Genomic DNA, 22,959 nt, shown 5'->3' on the forward strand with positions numbered 1-22,959 from the left:
ATTTTTAAAGGAACATAAGAGTTTTTTTTTTAATGTAAAAACTGTAAATGTAATATAATAACGTAATAAAAATATATATTAAGATTCATTAAATGTATAAAATAATCATTATAGTATTTAACATTCTAATTATGTTCTAATAATAAATAATGTAATTTATTACATTTATTTTTTGTTTATTTTTATGTATAATTATTAATTTATATTTAAAATTTTTCTTAAAATTTTTAAAAAATTCATATTATTTAATAAAAGTTAAATTTCTTAATTAATTGGATAAATAAAGATGAAACTGTTTAGGGTGAGAATATACAAGGTTCGTCCCTTGTATATTATAACACCGATTAATTTTTTAAAATATTTGTCATTTTATAAAGTAAAATAACGTGATAGTTAATTAGAGCGATAATGTTGTTAACACTGGGATTTTCAAAAAATTATTTGACAGTTTTGTTGGCAACCATACGTCACACTAGATACTGCGTTAGGTTAAACTTCCATGACGTCACTGCCGCAGTATCATGTGATCTCCTCTGCGGACGTCTTCTTTTGTGGACGCAATGTTGACATAGATCACTAAGGAAATAACATTTTATATCATACGATTTAGACATAATGAGTCTCTACAGGATATATCCTTCTTCCAATTTAGAATAAATAATATACATGTATATACATATATATATAATAACGAGGTATATTATTTTTTCCTCCACATACGATGCTTACGCTTATTTTGAAGTTATGTGTGTTTTTTTTTTTTGTTTTTGTTACAGATTTTTAGGCAGAATATTATATACTTTGGGGTGAAATTTTTGTTTAATTTATTTCGTTTTGTGTTATAAAAAAAGGGTATTAGAAAGGTCATTAAAGATTGTTTCCGGGCTTAAATAATGATTACTAAAAATCAACCAAGTTAAACGAAAGTAGCAGCACTGACAATGTACACGACATTCTTTTCTAAGGTGCATTGACACTTCATTGAAAAGAAAAGAATCTTTCAAGCACCACTACATTCTACTTTTATAAAGAATAAAATGTTTTATTATATATATATATAAATGCTCATAAATTATACAGTTATTTTTATATAATTAAACAATAACATGAGCTGTATATGTATATGAATGACATAGAATTCAATGGCATTGAATACAATTATGCAAATATTTACATGTATATATGTGCAGTGAATTATTTTACTTATTAGGAATGAAAATAAGTGTTTAATAGTATTAATTTTTAAATAAAGACATTATTTATTGATCGTAATAGTATTTTATTTATTTATTTTTTATATTTTTAACAATATGCATATTTAGTTCAGCCATTCATCAAACATGACAGGGTCGAAGCTTCAATTGTATCATTTTTAACTATTTATAACTTTATTTATACAAATTAGATTAAAATAAATATTTCATGTTATTTTTTTTATTAAAAATTAAATAATATTTATATTTATATAAAGGAGTGCACTGTACATTTCTTATGTATGGAAGAGATTATTGAAGTCACAGCCTTTATATATATTTTTTATCTTATTTGTTGGATGTTAAAAAAAATATTCTTATAAAATATTTAACAATTTTTTAATAACATTTAGAGTGATTTAAGGGTTTAATTAAGCTTTAATTGANATAAAAAAATTAAATATAATTTATTAGTACATATTGACAAATCTATTGTATTTGAATTTGTAATTTACGAAGAAAAAAGGAAATGAACATATCAAATATTTAATTAATAATGACTAAAATTTTAGACAGTCATGATCAGAATCTACTCCTGACATATCTCATATTGTATTATTCAACTTCATGGCAATCTCATATTGTAGATTATTACAGTAAACCCCGTGATAATTCTGAGCACTATGAAGCTGTCCGGGATTGTCCCAAGAAATTGTTTGCAGCAGTCCCAAATAGCCACATTTAACTACCCAGGTATGGAAAGAGAGACGTTACCCTATCTACATTATGATATATAATAAATAAATAGCACAAAATACATTATAATCCATATTTACAGAGATATCTATAAACTTAATATGACACTTGTGATAAAAACACTAACTGAAAGAATAAAATCTTTCAAAACAACATGTTTTCATCTACACGAAGTATGGAAACTTACTAATGATAATATAGTGTAAAAACTAGTGTATTTTACACTATTTATTATATTTTTCTGGCTTATCCGGTGTTCAGGATTCCCCAGTTTCTCCTGATAATATGAAATTTAACATTTGGATGAAGTATTAGCAATATATAAATAACGATACTTTCCTTAACTCTCTATTAAATGTTTAATAAATTGCAACTATTTTAAAGTCAAATTTATGATGATGTTTATTTATATTTATTTTTTGGACAATTAATTTAGTGACACAAATATTTAGTTTGATAATATCTTATATATTTTCTAACTCAGAAAACACAATATTGTATGAGAGTATGATGAGAAATATTTCACCTACAAACTTATACAAATATTTTTAATGAAACTAATAATATGAGAATGATGATAAAGATATGTTCTTCTCCCAAGAGATAGAGGCAAACAATTATTTAGCCAGAACGTTATTTCAGGAAGGACAGTTACATCTTGATGAAAGCAAAATAAAACATTGTAACCAACCAAACATATTTATGATTGATGAGATGAATATTGAAATTTCTGTAATGTAAATTGTTAACAAAGAAACATTACCAATTCAAATAAAATACTATAGCTAATAGAAAAATAAGAAATTTTATTTTTGTACAGATATAATAATTTTAAATTAACAAATTAATTTGTATGATATTTCTTTAATGCTAACAAAAGCATCATATTTAGAGAGAAATTCTAAGAATATATACAAACCACAAGAGAAATTTATGCATACAAGCAACAAATAGACATTTTAATATCCGGCGTTAAATGTGAGATGAATATAATCTACATCAAGGTGGAGGAACCTTCCTATAAATGAAAGACAATAGGTTCTCACGAAGCTTCATATTGTATTTCAGGCTGAATATATATATTCAGTATACATATGTTAAGAATATACATAGTATTGTATTTACATTATTAATTATTTCGTAACAATTATCCTTTAACGTCTTTTTCGGCTATTCTATTTCTGTCTCCACGTATTATTATGCGTGGAGACAGAATTTTACATTCTAGTTTTTATTTAATATTAAAATATAATACTTAACTATTTTTTATTATTTTTATGAATTAACTATTACAATAAAAATCAGATTTTTATTGTAAAAATAGTTAAGTAATGTATTTTAATATTAAATAAAAACTAAAATCTAAAATCCTGTCTCTACCACGTACTATTAGTCCCAAAAGATGTTATAGTCCTAAAAGGATAATTGTAACGAAATAATTAATAATGGTTAACAGAAGGACTAGAAGCATGCAATTTAATATTATATTTATGTAGATATCTTCATTGAAAATTAAGGTAGAAACGTATTTCGGCTTTCGTTTTTAGATAAATTAACTAAAGAAAAATAAATTAAATGCAGTAAAAACTGTTTAAAACGAAGCGCCTCGGTAGCGGCCAAAATATTCCTTTTTCAAAAATTTTTGTTTCGTAAAGAGATGGTTTTTATTAATCAACTCTTGTATAAAGTGACGAAAAAACAGCAATTTTGTATTGTCAAGGATACTTTCCAGAAATAAAGAAATACAATTAAAAAATTGACCGTAACTGAAGTTCCGAATTGACAAGTTATAACATTAATTCTAAGCTTTTCGGCTGTTAAGCCGGAAAACTTCGCTTTATTCACATTATGTTAAGTAACTGGTTCCAGAAACGTCTTTCCTTTCCTGTTTGATAGGTTTTCGATTTGTAATAATATTTTACGTAACAAATCATACTGTTGCGACCGTGATTAGCTTGACATGCCTTTACAGTTGTTACCGTAATTTGTGCCGATTTTAAAGAGTTATTCTTTTACTAACACCATCATTCCGGTATTAGTTGCTTATACTTTCATGTTTTTATTCACACGCCAACTTTTTACAACAGTTAATTGCTGTTGTAAATCGCAAACAATACGGGATATACTGCTATATATTAATATTAAACTGCTGCGAGTTATATAAAGCATTATTTTGCTTACGGATTACTTTCAATAAACATTATGTTATGCTAAGTATCGTTTTCGAACTTACTAAGTAAAATAACATCCAGCTTTGAAAATATGCGATCCGGCAAAAAATGACCCCCGGATTTTTAGATTTTTGGACTCAGGACACCTCGAAACGTCGAGAAATGGAAAAAATTCAGGATATTTTTTTCTATGTGTTAATGTGTGCGTGTGTGTTGGGGACACAATTTTGTTCTCCGTGTTTGAAGCTTAATAACTCCTGTGCTTTTTGTCGAAAATTTCTGAAATTTTGCAGGGAAGTTTGTTTATTAGGGGGATTGAGGCTATTAAATTTTGGTGGTTAAACGTCGAGGGGTGCGGAGATAATGGGAGTCGTGTGGCATATCTGGGTGAGATCGGACTTAAAATTTTTTCTTGTTATTAGATGTAGGCCTATTAAATATTTACAATATTTTTAAAAATTCGCCCCTACTCTCAAAATTGAGCTCTTTGCCATTTTATAATAATTAATAATATATTTTATTTAAAACTTATTATAACAGATGGTGTCACATATAATTTTAAAGTTTTGTGTCGTATAAGTTACGCAACGTTGTTGGATTTTTTTTTCAATTTGCCATAACCGATAATTCGTTAACCTTTTTACTTTCCATATCTAATTTTTTTTGTTCGTTCTTGCTTTTTCGAATTTGGAAAGGCAGTTGCTACCTGTTACCTCGACGGTACGCCTATGTCAGACGTACCAGTCGAGTTATTACAGTTAAAGCACTAGGTGCCAGAAAAGCAAGCAAATGCTTGGGGTAGCTTCGCTCCAAAATATAACTTAATTGTAAAAAGTACAACGAATTTACAATTAAAGTTCGACAGATACACATGACAGTCATGTGTGCCTGCTGGAGGAGCTGTGGAGTAAACAAAGCAATAGACGGTTAATTTGTTTACGTAAGATGACATACTCACACAATCCGAACGAAGAACGATGACGGAGATTTCAATGCCCACATCTCGAGAGGATCAGATGATGGAAAGCACAGAAAAATATTCTCTAGCCTCAAGACAGACCAAAGGTGCATTTCGGTACGATCGCGCGAATGGCAACGGTGGACACTATATACTATTAGAATTCAAGAATTAGTCTATATATAATGTATTTTTTAATTTTTTTTTTTTTTGCTGTATGTTATCAGTATTAGGATTAGATTTTTATGTTGTTTAAACTGTTTTGAAAATACATAAATATTCCAGACATCAATAAATGTTAATATTTTGTATATATTCAGGCAATATTTCTATATTTTGTTTGATGGGAACCTCTTTAAAACACCATAAAAATTTTAAACGTAATGTACCTGTACAGTACAGTACCAATAGGTATACACAGGGTTCCTTCTTCCAAAGCTGTTTACTAATAAGTTGTGGCTTCAACGACAAATTAAGAATCACATTGAACTGTTTCATCAATACATATATTTATTATTTCATTTGTTGTTTACAAAATGCATTTCGGCTATAAAAGCCATCTTTAGTTGTAATAAATAAAAACCGCGACTTACACATAGCTTTCATAAAAACATAATTTCGAACCTGTAGCAATGTAATGAGGAGAAAATCCTCATTACATCAAGTTTAGCTGCCAGCAAACAATAATACTCATTAACACTCACTTGTCAGTCTGAACATTTATATTTACGAAACTATCCCAGCGTTCTGCTAGTTGCATACCTGTATTCAAATTAATATTACTTACATTTTTTATAATTGCGTAATGTTCTTTAATTCTTCTATCTACAATGTACTGTACAGTACATATATAGGGGAGACCGGGGCAACTTCGTCATACGGGGCAAGTTTGTCAAGCGCTTTTTTTAAAAAACAAATTAAAAGAAGACTTTGGTTATAAGTTAGGCAGTTGAGTTTTATTGGTGGCTTGTTGAATGTAGTGTTTTTATTGTTCTCCAACAAGCGTAGTTGAATTATCAAGCAAATTTTCATTTTCGTTCAATTCCATATAATATTTTGCTTCCATTTATATTGAATTGGCAAGTTTTGTTATAATTCCATGATAACGAAAGTTACTTTTCCTGTTAGAAGGATGTAACTTCAACTCATTCACATGGCCAGATCATGGCTTGGAAAGTTCTGTTTTCAGGGTTGTACTTAATGTTTCGAAATCATGACTAGCGGGGCAAGATCGTCAACATAAAGCCACATTAGAAGCAAAGGATAAAAATCAAGCAGATGATAAATGAAAGCATGTTTACGTTTGTTATTCATGTATATATGTCTTTCAACTTGCATTTTGTTGTAATAATATTAAATGGGTGTTGGATTTGTATTTCTTTGTTTTAATAGTGAATTCCAACTTATACATTGTTAATAACATAATTTTATATGCGTGCCTATCTTGCCCCATTACTGTTGCCCCTATACCAGGGCCAACTTTAATAAAAGTAATTAAAATAATTACAACTTTACAAAAAGAGAGAAGTTGCCGATCTTGCCCCTATACCCGGGGCAACTTCGTCAATTTCTCTCTTCTTGTAAAGTTGTAATTATTTTAATTATTTTTATTTCCAAACTGATTTTAACCAGTTCTATAGTAAGAAAATATTCCAATAGACAATATGCAAAGCTTTTTTTTCAGTTTACAGCAGTATTTATTACACAAAATTTAAGTAAAGCTTAACATGCCGATCTTGCCCCGGTCTCCCCCTATGTATATATTGCAAAAAGATATATATATATATCAAATATACATTTATATTTTTTTTTATATTTATATTTATATGTATATATATCCTACTTTCCTTATTTTAAGATATTTAAGATTTTGCGTCACTACCGAATTAAAAATATTGATATATGCAAATACATTTATTTTATTGATTAATAAATAATTTAGATTTCGTATACTGTACGTGATTTAAACACAGTAATTAAAATTTATTGGAAATAATCAAAACCTAAACATTTGGGGTTTTTCTTGGCACAAAGCCGAATCACTGGCTAAAAATATAAATAATGTTTTATTTGCATGTTGCACGATACTTTGGCATAATATTTGTAATCGAGTTAATTTAGCAAGGAAGTTTATGTAAAATATAATTACAGTACATTTTGAAATAAAAGTCGAAAATATTTTAAATAACATTCGAAGGAGGAATTCGAAAATGTTATTAAAGAGACAACAGTAACAACAGAAAATTTTGATATTGAGTCAGAGTTTTGAAACGTAGCACACCATTCCTCCTCACATGATTAAAAGATTACTTTTTTTTTATAAATCACATAACCTTATTATTAATATAACAAAATAATTTCATATGAAATGCTATTATTTTATATAGGAGGAAGAGGATTCCTACTATCGTCAAATTCGGTCGAATTGTGTGAGGATGTCGTCTTAAGGAACAGTTTAAATGATGAAATATTTATTTTCTAGAATAAATTTATACGATATTGGTAGTATTGAATATAAATTTTACAAAAATAACGGGTCCCCCGGAATACAATTTGTTTATTTTTTATTTTATTTTACTTGCTATTTTTTGATGAAAAATATGTTAATCTTTTTTATCATTAAACATAATTTGGGGCCAGAAAAATTATTTACACCCGGCCCTTTTTCTATAGATTGCTGACCTACTGACTAGGAACGATTAATTTTAAATGACCGTGTAATATTTATTTTAGACAGTTTATTTTTTCCGATTACACTTATCACTTTTAAGTTGGTAGTCGTAGGATGTATATTTATATTATTTATCCATTAATCCAAATTATTAATCAAAATACTGGCTATAAGCCTTATGCGATTGTGATTATTTTTTAATTCCTCATTTTTTTAAGTCATTAATACCTTATACACTATAAAATTGGTCTTAATTTTCGCTCACTGTGGGCGTGGTATAACCTATAATAAAGTGTCTATAATAGCATGAATGAGGAAATGAGTGACACTGATCTAAACTTAGCATTATGAAAGTCAATCAGATTTATAATATCGATTCGATTCGGTTCTGGGTCTCTCACATCGTGGAATTCGGACCTAGAATGTTTCAATATGCTATTAATGCATATTGAAAATTAGTAAATTAATGTCCATTTTATATTTCAAATACAATGTGAAAAGCAATAAAATATAAAGTAGTCTGTCGTATAAAAAGTATTACTTAAACTTGGAAGTAAAAAATACTAAATGCTAAATTTGTTGTCTTAGTTTATTTTTAGGATTTCTTGAAAATAGTTGCAATAGAAAAATGGAAATTTGGCATAAGAAATTCGTTTGTAATGAAATAGAAATAATTGAAATATTCTTAGGTTTAAAGATATATGAATATTAATTTTCAAAGAATAGCTACGAATCTCAAAATAATAATATTTTACGGGCGAAAAGTATTATGATTGTGATGATTAACGCCATGGCTGTAAAATTATAGGCACGTCACTGAAAACAAACACACCATCAAGGATGAAGGATGAGAAAAAAGCTATGTCAGTTTAAAAAATTATTTGTAAGTAATACCTGAGCAGGTATTATTGATCATATGCTATATCAAACAAATCAAAAGGAAATTATTCATTAATTTGATAATGGTATGAAACTGTAAAATGTTTCATGTCCAAAATTGCGGTTATGAGACTGCAGTGCCATCATCATCTTCCGGGAGGTCTTTTAAAAGTAACTGCCCATATTCAGGCGTTACAGACGTCGGAGAAAACCCGGAAAACTTCACATGGTCAGCCCGTCCGGGCGAAGCACGAACCCACAACCGAACTCCTAGTGTTCAGGAAACGGAACTGCTTGGCCACTGGTGACCCCAACTGAACTTCTTTAGCATTTAATCAACATATGTAACGAAGAAGACTTATTTGGAAAGCTCGACCTCCCTCATTGTGAGTTCGGCCGTATCCATGATGTGCATTGAAAAAAAGGCATTTAGTTTTCGCAGGGCGAAAAGTTGAAAATTTTGAAAAACAGACTGGTATTTCTAAGAGTGAAGGTAAGTAAAAATGTTGTTTATTATTGGACTTTATTATGAGATCATGAATTGAGATCAAGTTTAATGTAACAAATTAAATTAAATTGACAATGACTGAAGAGAGAGTCATTAGTCTGCCGCTCTAGTAGATCGAGTTCACATTCAGACTAAATCTTCAAAAATTTCCGCTGATATTCCTTAACAGTGATAAGCTAGACCCCATCTAATATCACCCAACCCATAAGGATGAGCAGACACATTTGCATCATGGATTCGGTCTTGACGCTCATGATTCACATGGAAAAAGGCCTATTTTGCTCGCAAGGTAAAAGAAAGTCTTAACAGTCGAAGAAAGATTAAATTGAATTTATTATAATTAGTATTTCAATTAAATATCTTAGTAAAAAGTTATATAAATTATTAAAATTTTTTAATCAATACTATATTTAACAAAAAAATCAAATTCTAGTTTTCTATAAACGAAATATTACTTTTACAAAAGTATAAAGAAAATAATTTTCTAGTATAATTACTAACTAGAATGCAAAATATGGAATAAATCATAGAGCAAAAGGGCATGAATATCATTTGATTGGCAAATAAAAAACACGATAATCTATATAATAATCAACCATAAATTAAAATTAAGCTATATCTTCTAGAAAATTTGCAACACATTTCGTAGATTGTAAATTTCTTATCTCTTATGAGAATTAAAATAAAGGCAAAAAGAAAACTAAACATGGATAAAATAGTGGAAATTACTCATATATTATATAAGAAAGATTTAAAAAATAGCGCTAATAATAACCAAAGGAAACTATTATCACAGAAAAGCTTTGGAATTGACTGAAAGATACAGGGCCTCTCAGAGGTCAAGAGAGGTCAGGTCACTTACTTTTTGAGGTTTCCAATATAATAACAATCAAACAATACAATTTTTAAGTGCGGTTATTTTATAAATAAAAAAAATTTGACAAAAATAAACGTTTTTTTCTCTTGAATCACACAAAATAAAAAAACATGCACACAATGAAAAGAATAATTTTTAACAAATATCTTTGGGCCTCTAAATGTGAGGCCAGATCAAATATTTCCACAATGAAAGGATCGGCAAGAATGTTGTTATAAAATCAGTAAAGGAAACAATAGCATGTAATGATAAGTAATGACTAAATAAATAATTGAGGAAGGTGTAGGTTTATCCTACTGTACCAAAGAAAATAGCAAGAAATAATAGCTAAAATATAAACAACAGGACAGATTAAAACATTAAGAAAATTACTAAAAAGATTTAGAAATTGAAAAAAGAGTCATCACATGACGTTTAACAGTATATATTAAAAAAAATCGTTAGTGAATTATGCAAACGAATGTTAACTGTACTTAAAAGACCTTTATTCAGAATGATAATTTTTAAAAATAAAAAAGAAATACTGGCTGAAAATAAAATCAGAGTGATAAAACAGATACAAGTAACACTAATATTTAACAAATTGTAGATGATACAACTATCAAACAGAAAATACAAATGAGGAAAAATTTCCAAAAAAAAAGAGATTAAATTCTATTGAAAAGTTTTTAAAATTCTCAGGAATTTAATAATATAAATGCAAAAATTATTGTGAATAGGGAAAAATAACTAGCAGAATCAATACTAAAATTTTCAATAATAATACGAGGAGTAAGTGATAAAAATTAGACAAACATATTGTCATGCTAATTTTTTTTTACTTTATCCTTATTTATACCCGATACCGCCAGAGCATAATCGGATTAAATACAGAGATATATCAAAGCACAGGTAAATACATACATAATAACAGAGAGATAACGTATAAACAGTATGACAATAGAGAAAACAGATGAAGGTATGGACAGATGGTGAGATGATCGATACAAATCAATCGATATGATACATAGCTTGAGAGTAGAATAACATGTACAGTAGTATAAAATAGACAATACTAATAGTAATAATAAAAATTACACAGATATATATTGCAACAGAACGAGTAATGATATATACAATAATGTGCAGGGAGGAAATGAAGATAGTGCCCGATGACAGACTTGACCAACTTAATGAATGACGGAGCGTATGTGATACTTATAAATCAATTTTTTGAATGCTTTGTAGGTGTCACTATCCTTAAGAAGGATATGAAGTTCACAAGGCCAATTAATACCCCTCTGGCTAAGAGCAAGGGCAAGCTCATCCTCGATGATTGGACACACGTGTTATAGTGCTCAACCCCATCAGATGGTACAGATGTCCGTTGCAGATTTGTCATGCTAATTAAAAAAACGAAAAAAGTAGTTGATAAAAATGATTAACAAATACAGAAGAATCATTCTTCTGAAGATTCCAGACAGTCGTTACCAAAGCCAAAGATAAATTTATTATTGAAAATATGTTTTATAAAGAATATATTGGATTCAGGCCTCGACTCAATATGATTAGCATCACTTGTCTGTAAACAGAAAAAATTTTAATAAACAGTATATCCAGAAATTTTATATCAACTTCTTAGATTTCAAATAAGCATATAATTTATCCATATAAACGGTATGAATTTTAGAAAAGTTGCGTTTGAAGGGAGTTTAATTCTATTGTAAGAGGTTGCATAACTTTGAAATTCCAAATATAGGCGTAAGTACTATATGTCTTCCGACAAGCTTCTTATCCCCTTTTTCTATTAATTAGGTCTCATATACTGTTATATTCCAGTTACTTTAGGACAACACAAAAAGACACGAGACCATTATTTTATTGTAAAACTATCAAGTATAATATACATCATTCAACTTCGACATCTAAAATGCATTTCGGCACTTTTTACTGTGCCCTCTTCAGTTAGATTTCTTAAAAGGCACAGCAAAAAGTGCTGAAATGCATTTTAGATGTCGGAGTTGAATGATGTATATTATACTTGATAGTTTTACAATAAAGTAATGGTCTCATCTCTCTTTGTGTGATAACTCCTAAAATAACTGGAATATAACAGTAGTACTGTACATGAGAACTAACTAAATAGGCCAAAGTGTAATTTATTGTAAGTGTTTTCTGTAAATAGATTATAATAAATAAAAATAAAAGACAGCTTCAACTGCAGTTAGAGATATAGCCTCTTACCAGATGCGTTCATTTAAACATTAGAAATAGAAGATTCTTCAACACTAGAATTTGAAGATACTGCAGACAACATAAGGAAGAATTAAAAATCTTCAATTTACTGATGATAAATATTTTTTGTAAACTCTGAATCATAAAGTAAAAAATATCAAAGAAATATTTTTGAAAGTAAAAATGATAATTTGACCATTAAAATCAGATTGCGAAAATTTAGCAACAAACAATAAACTCTTCATATAGGTACAGTACTGTGTATTTGGGTCGGGTTGCATTTGATCCAAGATTCATGAAACCAAGTTCAAGTGAACGTAGATCAAAAATTTGACCAAGAAATATGTATCGGCATCGTGGTCGGTGCATTCATTTTAGCTGATTTTTTCATGATTCCACGTGAAAATAATGTTAAAGTGAAAATGATGGCAACAAATGGAAGACGCTCGTATAATTAAATTATTGATTTTTAATTTGGAATTCGTTAAGGTTTATGCATAAATTAAGTGTTAAAGATTCTTTCCTATAAGTTACATATTAATTTTTATGCTCAAACGAAGATCATTTTGTGTGCCTGCCCTGAAAAGTATCGATAAAATGTCATTTAAATTAATTATCCTATTTATTTCTTCTGCTATTATGATGTGAAAATATAGAAATTGTCATTAATTAATTAACTGAGAATTCATTTTTTCCATTTATTGCTGTAGTAATTAAAGAATTGCTAAATTTGCACGTATTTTTATCTTCTAATTTGATTAGCTGAGTTTGTAAAACTTATTTTTAGACGAATATATCCTCGATATATAGCCGATTCCTCTTTTACGATCTATTTGTTTGGTAGAAAGCCACTTTATAAGTTATTCGTCGTAAAGCGAAACCTGATTTTCCATATACAGATTCTAAACTATCCATGAACAGCGTGACAACACTATCCGATTCCATTTTTTCTTCTATGATCACCGATCAAGTGTAATCCATGAAAATTAGATCAAATTGATCGGTTATTTGATCATTGATCAGAACAAAAACCGTGAAACATTAACTGCGCATTCGTAATTTTGTTTTATTTGTAATTTTATACATTAAACGGTTAGTCTATTAGTTACGGCTATAATTAAAAATATAACTAATAAATAATTTATTATTGATAGCGTCAATATTATGTTTTACATAATTAAAGATCATAATAGTATAATTTGTCAGTTCCTGACGGACTACAACTATCGATTGATTTTACCATTGTATCGTACTATTTTAATTAGTTTTAATTTTGGTATTTTATTTAATTAATTTATTGTATAATTGTACACACTATGTACTGTATTATTTGTACTAATTTCAGTCAGTAACTATGCTTGTTACAATACTTTAGATATTTACTGTGTTTAATACTATATGTCTAACCTTCAACGACCTAATGAAGGGTATGAGTACAGGAAATGCATTCCGAATATATTAATCAATGCTGTGTTTGAATATTTTCAGTTTGGCTATTTAGTGATTGCATTCCTTCTCGTCTTAATGTGATAAGCCCTTTTAATTATAGGATAACCATTTAATATATAGTTAACTATGGGCTAGAAACGTATTTAATTTAATTTTAATATTATAACTGATTAATAAAATGTCTATCAACGTTAATAAATTTATTAGCTTTATTATTTCCAAATTATTTAAATAACTCCAAGATGGGTAATTATGTTATCGAAACTTTAATTGTGATGTATATCATTATATTAAATTTCTCTTTGTGGTTTTAAACTTATGGTTATAAATTTATTTTCATCTAAAATTTAATTTATTGAAATTTTAATTATAAAAAAATACGAAAAATTTTATTTATTATAATAATTTTCTAATTAAATACCTTCTTGAAACTTAACAGTAATTGATAATATTAAGAATTACAATTAATATTAGCAATTTTTATTGTAATTTTATGGTATTTAATTCAAATAATTTTCAAAATATATTTTGCAGAATGACATATATGAATGGGTGAGAGATCACAGGGTACATCATAAATTTTCAGAAACAGATGCCGATCCACACAATGCTAAAAGAGGATTCTTTTTCTCTCACATCGGATGGTTATTAGTAAGAAAGCATCCAGATGTTATAGAAAAAGGAAAAACTATCGATTTAAATGATGTATGGGCAGATCCTATAGTACGATTTCAAAGAAGGTAAATTGAAATTTTTCAATGTATTTAGTCTACATTTATCTCGATTAGAAGAGTAACATACGGTCATTTATTTAATTTTTAATTGGGCTGCAATTTGAAATAATTGTAGACCTATAAATTTTCACTGTCCTCCGTCTGTCCACCGTCCGTTCGCCTGTCTTTCCTTAATCTCGAGAACGAAGTTAGATATATGAACGTCAATACCAGATATAGAAAACTTAGGAGCAGAATGTCCCGTTTAACTATATATGAACTTCCGTTGCCAACCGGACGTTATGTTATTTCAATTCAAAATTTTCCCTGAAAGGAGTTAGATAGATGATCGGCACGACTCCATTGTTAACGGAAAAGTATGATATACAGGGACAAGATAATACAGTACTGTACTAATTTAAGGTAGAGAACATATATTTTAAATTAAATAAATTTAAAATATGATTAAAAATTGCAGCCCGGCATTGTGACGATGTCACAATAAATAATTGCTTGTTATATGTAGACTATTCTTACTTATATTACAATATAGATAAATTTATTTATATATTTTATAGTTATTTTTTAATAGTAATAAATGTTATTTATTTTAAACTATTTCTTATTTCACTATTTAATTTTTAGATAGTATTCTGGTTTAACAGATTTTACTTTTAAACAAAGCATTAATTTCTATATAAATAATATTTCACATAATTTAATTTATTGTTATATTTATTTTTTCAGGCATTATACCCGTCTAGTAGTTATGTTGTGTTTCGTTATACCAACATTGTTACCCGTATGGTGTTGGGGTGAAACTTATTGGAATTCATATTTTGTGGCTACTTTATTAAGGTATTGCGTTTCCCTGAATGCTACATGGTTGGTGAATAGCGCAGCACACATGTGGGGAAATCGTCCTTACGATAAATCAATTAATCCTAGACAAAATAAAATAGTCACCTTATGGGCATTAGGTGAGGGTTTTCATAATTATCATCATACTTTCCCATGGGATTATTCTACAAGCGAATTAGGATCGAAAATTAATTTCACTACAGTGTTTATTGACTGTATGAACTGGTTAGGTTTGGCATACGATTTAAGAACTGTTTCACCCGATATTATCAAACAGAGACGTTTAAGAACTGGTGATGGAAGTGAATAATGAAATTATATACATTGTTTCTTTATATATATACATATATATATATATATATATTATTTTTTCTTATTTGTTACGGAATAATTATTGTCAAATTATACAAAATATTTAAACTTGTGGGAACTGATTTATCTATATAACCTCCTGTTCTACATTCTAAGAATGTAATGATTAAAAAAAAAACTATATAGATAATAAATCATAAGACGTCAGGATATAGTTAAATAAGTTTAGAGTAGTATGACGTCTGATTGCAATTATGATGCAATATCTAGTGATTGTGTTTGAAATTATGCTACAGTATATGCATTAACTAAAGCAGTAACTGAAAGAATAGAGAAATTATATAAAGTGAACCTTTTATTAAAGCACATCTTTTAAAAAAGTTCAATTAAAGCTTTTAATTTAATTTTTAAATTAATTTTTTTAATTTTTCTAAATTAATTATAATAAATGCTGNGATATATGCAAATACATTTATTTTATTGATTAATAAATAATTTAGATTTCGTATACTGTACGTGATTTAAACACAGTAATTAAAATTTATTGGAAATAATCAAAACCTAAACATTTGGGGTTTTTCTTGGCACAAAGCCGAATCACTGGCTAAAAATATAAATAATGTTTTATTTGCATGTTGCACGATACTTTGGCATAATATTTGTAATCGAGTTAATTTAGCAAGGAAGTTTATGTAAAATATAATTACAGTACATTTTGAAATAAAAGTCGAAAATATTTTAAATAACATTCGAAGGAGGAATTCGAAAATGTTATTAAAGAGACAACAGTAACAATAGAAAATTTTGATATTGAGTCAGAGTTTTGAAACGTAGCACACCATTCCTCCTCACATGATTAAAAGATTACTTTTTTTTTATAAATCACATAACCTTATTATTAATATAACAAAATAATTTCATATGAAATGCTATTATTTTATATAGGAGGAAGAGGATTCCTACTATCGTCAAATTCGGTCGAATTGTGTGAGGATGTCGTCTTAAGGAACAGTTTAAATGATGAAATATTTATTTTCTAGAATAAATTTATACGATATTGGTAGTATTGAATATAAATTTTACAAAAATAACGGGTCCCCCGGAATACAATTTGTTTATTTTTTATTTTATTTTACTTGCTATTTTTTGATGAAAAATATGTTAATCTTTTTTATCATTAAACATAATTTGGGGCCAGAAAAATTATTTACACCCGGCCCTTTTTCTATAGATTGCTGACCTACTGACTAGGAACGATTAATTTTAAATGACCGTGTAATATTTATTTTAGACAGTTTATTTTTTCCGATTACACTTATCACTTTTAAGTTGGTAGTCGTAGGATGTATATTTATATTATTTATCCATTAATCCAAATTATTAATCAAAATACTGGCTATAAGCCTTATGCGATTGTGATTATTTTTTAATTCCTCATTTTTTTAAGTCATTAATACCTTATACACTATAAAATTGGTCTTAATTTTCGCTCACTGTGGGCGTGGTATAACCTATAATAAAGTGTCTATAATAGCATGAATGAGGAAATGAGTGACACTGATCTAAACTTAGCATTATGAAAGTCAATCAGATTTATAATATCGATTCGATTCGGTTCTGGGTCTCTCACATCGTGGAATTCGGACCTAGAATGTTTCAATATGCTATTAATGCATATTGAAAATTAGTAAATTAATGTCCATTTTATATTTCAAATACAATGTGAAAAGCAATAAAATATAAAGTAGTCTGTCGTATAAAAAGTATTACTTAAACTTGGAAGTAAAAAATACTAAATGCTAAATTTGTTGTCTTAGTTTATTTTTAGGATTTCTTGAAAATAGTTGCAATAGAAAAATGGAAATTTGGCATAAGAAATTCGTTTGTAATGAAATAGAAATAATTGAAATATTCTTAGGTTTAAAGATATATGAATATTAATTTTCAAAGAATAGCTACGAATCTCAAAATAATAATATTTTACGGGCGAAAAGTATTATGATTGTGATGATTAACGCCATGGCTGTAAAATTATAGGCACGTCACTGAAAACAAACACACCATCAAGGATGAAGGATGAGAAAAAAGCTATGTCAGTTTAAAAAATTATTTGTAAGTAATACCTGAGCAGGTATTATTGATCATATGCTATATCAAACAAATCAAAAGGAAATTATTCATTAATTTGATAATGGTATGAAACTGTAAAATGTTTCATGTCCAAAATTGCGGTTATGAGACTGCAGTGCCATCATCATCTTCCGGGAGGTCTTTTAAAAGTAACTGCCCATATTCAGGCGTTACAGACGTCGGAGAAAACCCGGAAAACTTCACATGGTCAGCCCGTCCGGGCGAAGCACGAACCCACAACCGAACTCCTAGTGTTCAGGAAACGGAACTGCTTGGCCACTGGTGACCCCAACTGAACTTCTTTAGCATTTAATCAACATATGTAACGAAGAAGACTTATTTGGAAAGCTCGACCTCCCTCATTGTGAGTTCGGCCGTATCCATGATGTGCATTGAAAAAAAGGCATTTAGTTTTCGCAGGGCGAAAAGTTGAAAATTTTGAAAAACAGACTGGTATTTCTAAGAGTGAAGGTAAGTAAAAATGTTGTTTATTATTGGACTTTATTATGAGATCATTAATTGAGATCAAGTTTAATGTAACAAATTAAATTAAATTGACAATGACTGAAGAGAGAGTCATTAGTCTGCCGCTCTAGTAGATCGAGTTCACATTCAGACTAAATCTTCAAAAATTTCCGCTGATATTCCTTAACAGTGATAAGCTAGACCCCATCTAATATCACCCAACCCATAAGGATGAGCAGACACATTTGCATCATGGATTCGGTCTTGACGCTCATGATTCACATGGAAAAAGGCCTATTTTGCTCGCAAGGTAAAAGAAAGTCTTAACAGTCGAAGAAAGATTAAATTGAATTTATTATAATTAGTATTTCAATTAAATATCTTAGTAAAAAGTTATATAAATTATTAAAATTTTTTAATCAATACTATATTTAACAAAAAAATCAAATTCTAGTTTTCTATAAACGAAATATTACTTTTACAAAAGTATAAAGAAAATAATTTTCTAGTATAATTACTAACTAGAATGCAAAATATGGAATAAATCATAGAGCAAAAGGGCATGAATATCATTTGATTGGCAAATAAAAAACACGATAATCTATATAATAATCAACCATAAATTAAAATTAAGCTATATCTTCTAGAAAATTTGCAACACATTTCGTAGATTGTAAATTTCTTATCTCTTATGAGAATTAAAATAAAGGCAAAAAGAAAACTAAACATGGATAAAATAGTGGAAATTACTCATATATTATATAAGAAAGATTTAAAAAATAGCGCTAATAATAACCAAAGGAAACTATTATCACAGAAAAGCTTTGGAATTGACTGAAAGATACAGGGCCTCTCAGAGGTCAAGAGAGGTCAGGTCACTTACTTTTTGAGGTTTCCAATATAATAACAATCAAACAATACAATTTTTAAGTGCGGTTATTTTATAAATAAAAAAAATTTGACAAAAATAAACGTTTTTTTCTCTTGAATCACACAAAATAAAAAAACATGCACACAATGAAAAGAATAATTTTTAACAAATATCTTTGGGCCTCTAAATGTGAGGCCAGATCAAATATTTCCACAATGAAAGGATCGGCAAGAATGTTGTTATAAAATCAGTAAAGGAAACAATAGCATGTAATGATAAGTAATGACTAAATAAATAATTGAGGAAGGTGTAGGTTTATCCTACTGTACCAAAGAAAATAGCAAGAAATAATAGCTAAAATATAAACAACAGGACAGATTAAAACATTAAGAAAATTACTAAAAAGATTTAGAAATTGAAAAAAGAGTCATCACATGACGTTTAACAGTATATATTAAAAAAAATCGTTAGTGAATTATGCAAACGAATGTTAACTGTACTTAAAAGACCTTTATTCAGAATGATAATTTTTAAAAATAAAAAAGAAATACTGGCTGAAAATAAAATCAGAGTGATAAAACAGATACAAGTAACACTAATATTTAACAAATTGTAGATGATACAACTATCAAACAGAAAATACAAATGAGGAAAAATTTCCAAAAAAAAAAGAGATTAAATTCTATTGAAAAGTTTTTAAAATTCTCAGGAATTTAATAATATAAATGCAAAAATTATTGTGAATAGGGAAAAATAACTAGCAGAATCAATACTAAAATTTTCAATAATAATACGAGGAGTAAGTGATAAAAATTAGACAAACATATTGTCATGCTAATTTTTTTTTACTTTATCCTTATTTATACCCGATACCGCCAGAGCATAATCGGATTAAATACAGAGATATATCAAAGCACAGGTAAATACATACATAATAACAGAGAGATAACGTATAAACAGTATGACAATAGAGAAAACAGATGAAGGTATGGACAGATGGTGAGATGATCGATACAAATCAATCGATATGATACATAGCTTGAGAGTAGAATAACATGTACAGTAGTATAAAATAGACAATACTAATAGTAATAATAAAAATTACACAGATATATATTGCAACAGAACGAGTAATGATATATACAATAATGTGCAGGGAGGAAATGAAGATAGTGCCCGATGACAGACTTGACCAACTTAATGAATGACGGAGCGTATGTGATACTTATAAATCAATTTTTTGAATGCTTTGTAGGTGTCACTATCCTTAAGAAGGATATGAAGTTCACAAGGCCAATTAATACCCCTCTGGCTAAGAGCAAGGGCAAGCTCATCCTCGATGATTGGACACACGTGTTATAGTGCTCAACCCCATCAGATGGTACAGATGTCCGTTGCAGATTTGTCATGCTAATTAAAAAAACGAAAAAAGTAGTTGATAAAAATGATTAACAAATACAGAAGAATCATTCTTCTGAAGATTCCAGACAGTCGTTACCAAAGCCAAAGATAAATTTATTATTGAAAATATGTTTTATAAAGAATATATTGGATTCAGGCCTCGACTCAATATGATTAGCATCACTTGTCTGTAAACAGAAAAAATTTTAATAAACAGTATATCCAGAAATTTTATATCAACTTCTTAGATTTCAAATAAGCATATAATTTATCCATATAAACGGTATGAATTTTAGAAAAGTTGCGTTTGAAGGGAGTTTAATTCTATTGTAAGAGGTTGCATAACTTTGAAATTCCAAATATAGGCGTAAGTACTATATGTCTTCCGACAAGCTTCTTATCCCCTTTTTCTATTAATTAGGTCTCATATACTGTTATATTCCAGTTACTTTAGGACAACACAAAAAGACACGAGACCATTATTTTATTGTAAAACTATCAAGTATAATATACATCATTCAACTTCGACATCTAAAATGCATTTCGGCACTTTTTACTGTGCCCTCTTCAGTTAGATTTCTTAAAAGGCACAGCAAAAAGTGCTGAAATGCATTTTAGATGTCGGAGTTGAATGATGTATATTATACTTGATAGTTTTACAATAAAGTAATGGTCTCATCTCTCTTTGTGTGATAACTCCTAAAATAACTGGAATATAACAGTAGTACTGTACATGAGAACTAACTAAATAGGCCAAAGTGTAATTTATTGTAAGTGTTTTCTGTAAATAGATTATAATAAATAAAAATAAAAGACAGCTTCAACTGCAGTTAGAGATATAGCCTCTTACCAGATGCGTTCATTTAAACATTAGAAATAGAAGATTCTTCAACACTAGAATTTGAAGATACTGCAGACAACATAAGGAAGAATTAAAAATCTTCAATTTACTGATGATAAATATTTTTTGTAAACTCTGAATCATAAAGTAAAAAATATCAAAGAAATATTTTTGAAAGTAAAAATGATAATTTGACCATTAAAATCAGATTGCGAAAATTTAGCAACAAACAATAAACTCTTCATATAGGTACAGTACTGTGTATTTGGGTCGGGTTGCATTTGATCCAAGATTCATGAAACCAAGTTCAAGTGAACGTAGATCAAAAATTTGACCAAGAAATATGTATCGGCATCGTGGTCGGTGCATTCATTTTAGCTGATTTTTTCATGATTCCACGTGAAAATAATGTTAAAGTGAAAATGATGGCAACAAATGGAAGACGCTCGTATAATTAAATTATTGATTTTTAATTTGGAATTCGTTAAGGTTTATGCATAAATTAAGTGTTAAAGATTCTTTCCTATAAGTTACATATTAATTTTTATGCTCAAACGAAGATCATTTTGTGTGCCTGCCCTGAAAAGTATCGATAAAATGTCATTTAAATTAATTATCCTATTTATTTCTTCTGCTATTATGATGTGAAAATATAGAAATTGTCATTAATTAATTAACTGAGAATTCATTTTTTCCATTTATTGCTGTAGTAATTAAAGAATTGCTAAATTTGCACGTATTTTTATCTTCTAATTTGATTAGCTGAGTTTGTAAAACTTATTTTTAGACGAATATATCCTCGATATATAGCCGATTCCTCTTTTACGATCTATTTGTTTGGTAGAAAGCCACTTTATAAGTTATTCGTCGTAAAGCGAAACCTGATTTTCCATATACAGATTCTAAACTATCCATGAACAGCGTGACAACACTATCCGATTCCATTTTTTCTTCTATGATCACCGATCAAGTGTAATCCATGAAAATTAGATCAAATTGATCGGTTATTTGATCATTGATCAGAACAAAAACCGTGAAACATTAACTGCGCATTCGTAATTTTGTTTTATTTGTAATTTTATACATTAAACGGTTAGTCTATTAGTTACGGCTATAATTAAAAATATAACTAATAAATAATTTATTATTGATAGCGTCAATATTATGTTTTACATAATTAAAGATCATAATAGTATAATTTGTCAGTTCCTGACGGACTACAACTATCGATTGATTTTACCATTGTATCGTACTATTTTAATTAGTTTTAATTTTGGTATTTTATTTAATTAATTTATTGTATAATTGTACACACTATGTACTGTATTATTTGTACTAATTTCAGTCAGTAACTATGCTTGTTACAATACTTTAGATATTTACTGTGTTTAATACTATATGTCTAACCTTCAACGACCTAATGAAGGGTATGAGTACAGGAAATGCATTCCGAATATATTAATCAATGCTGTGTTTGAATATTTTCAGTTTGGCTATTTAGTGATTGCATTCCTTCTCGTCTTAATGTGATAAGCCCTTTTAATTATAGGATAACCATTTAATATATAGTTAACTATGGGCTAGAAACGTATTTAATTTAATTTTAATATTATTGCTTTATTGCATGCCTGTTTTACTGTATGAATGGATATGTTTAAATACAGAGACGAAGTATTAAGCAATTTTTTA

General features: G+C 28.3%; 1 protein-coding gene across 1 annotated transcript in view; it reads left to right on the top strand.

Annotated features, from left to right (window-relative positions):
* Positions 1–15,740, top strand: part of LOC111629099 (stearoyl-CoA desaturase 5-like) — a 19,040-nt gene extending 3,300 nt beyond the window's left edge. Inside the window, exons 3-5 of the mRNA XM_023372963.1 lie at positions 8,349–8,401; positions 14,211–14,416; positions 15,137–15,740. Coding sequence (XP_023228731.1) covers positions 8,349–8,401; positions 14,211–14,416; positions 15,137–15,560 — 683 coding nt within the window. The 3' untranslated portion in view covers positions 15,561–15,740. The remainder of the gene's footprint in view (positions 1–8,348; positions 8,402–14,210; positions 14,417–15,136) is intronic.
* The last annotated feature ends 7,219 nt before the right edge of the window (positions 15,741–22,959 follow it).

The sequence above is a fragment of the Centruroides sculpturatus genome, unplaced genomic scaffold (assembly GCF_000671375.1).
Source record: "Centruroides sculpturatus isolate CEXI.00-Female unplaced genomic scaffold, Cexi_2.0 scaffold422, whole genome shotgun sequence".
NCBI classification, from domain to species: Eukaryota; Metazoa; Arthropoda; class Arachnida; order Scorpiones; family Buthidae; genus Centruroides; species Centruroides sculpturatus.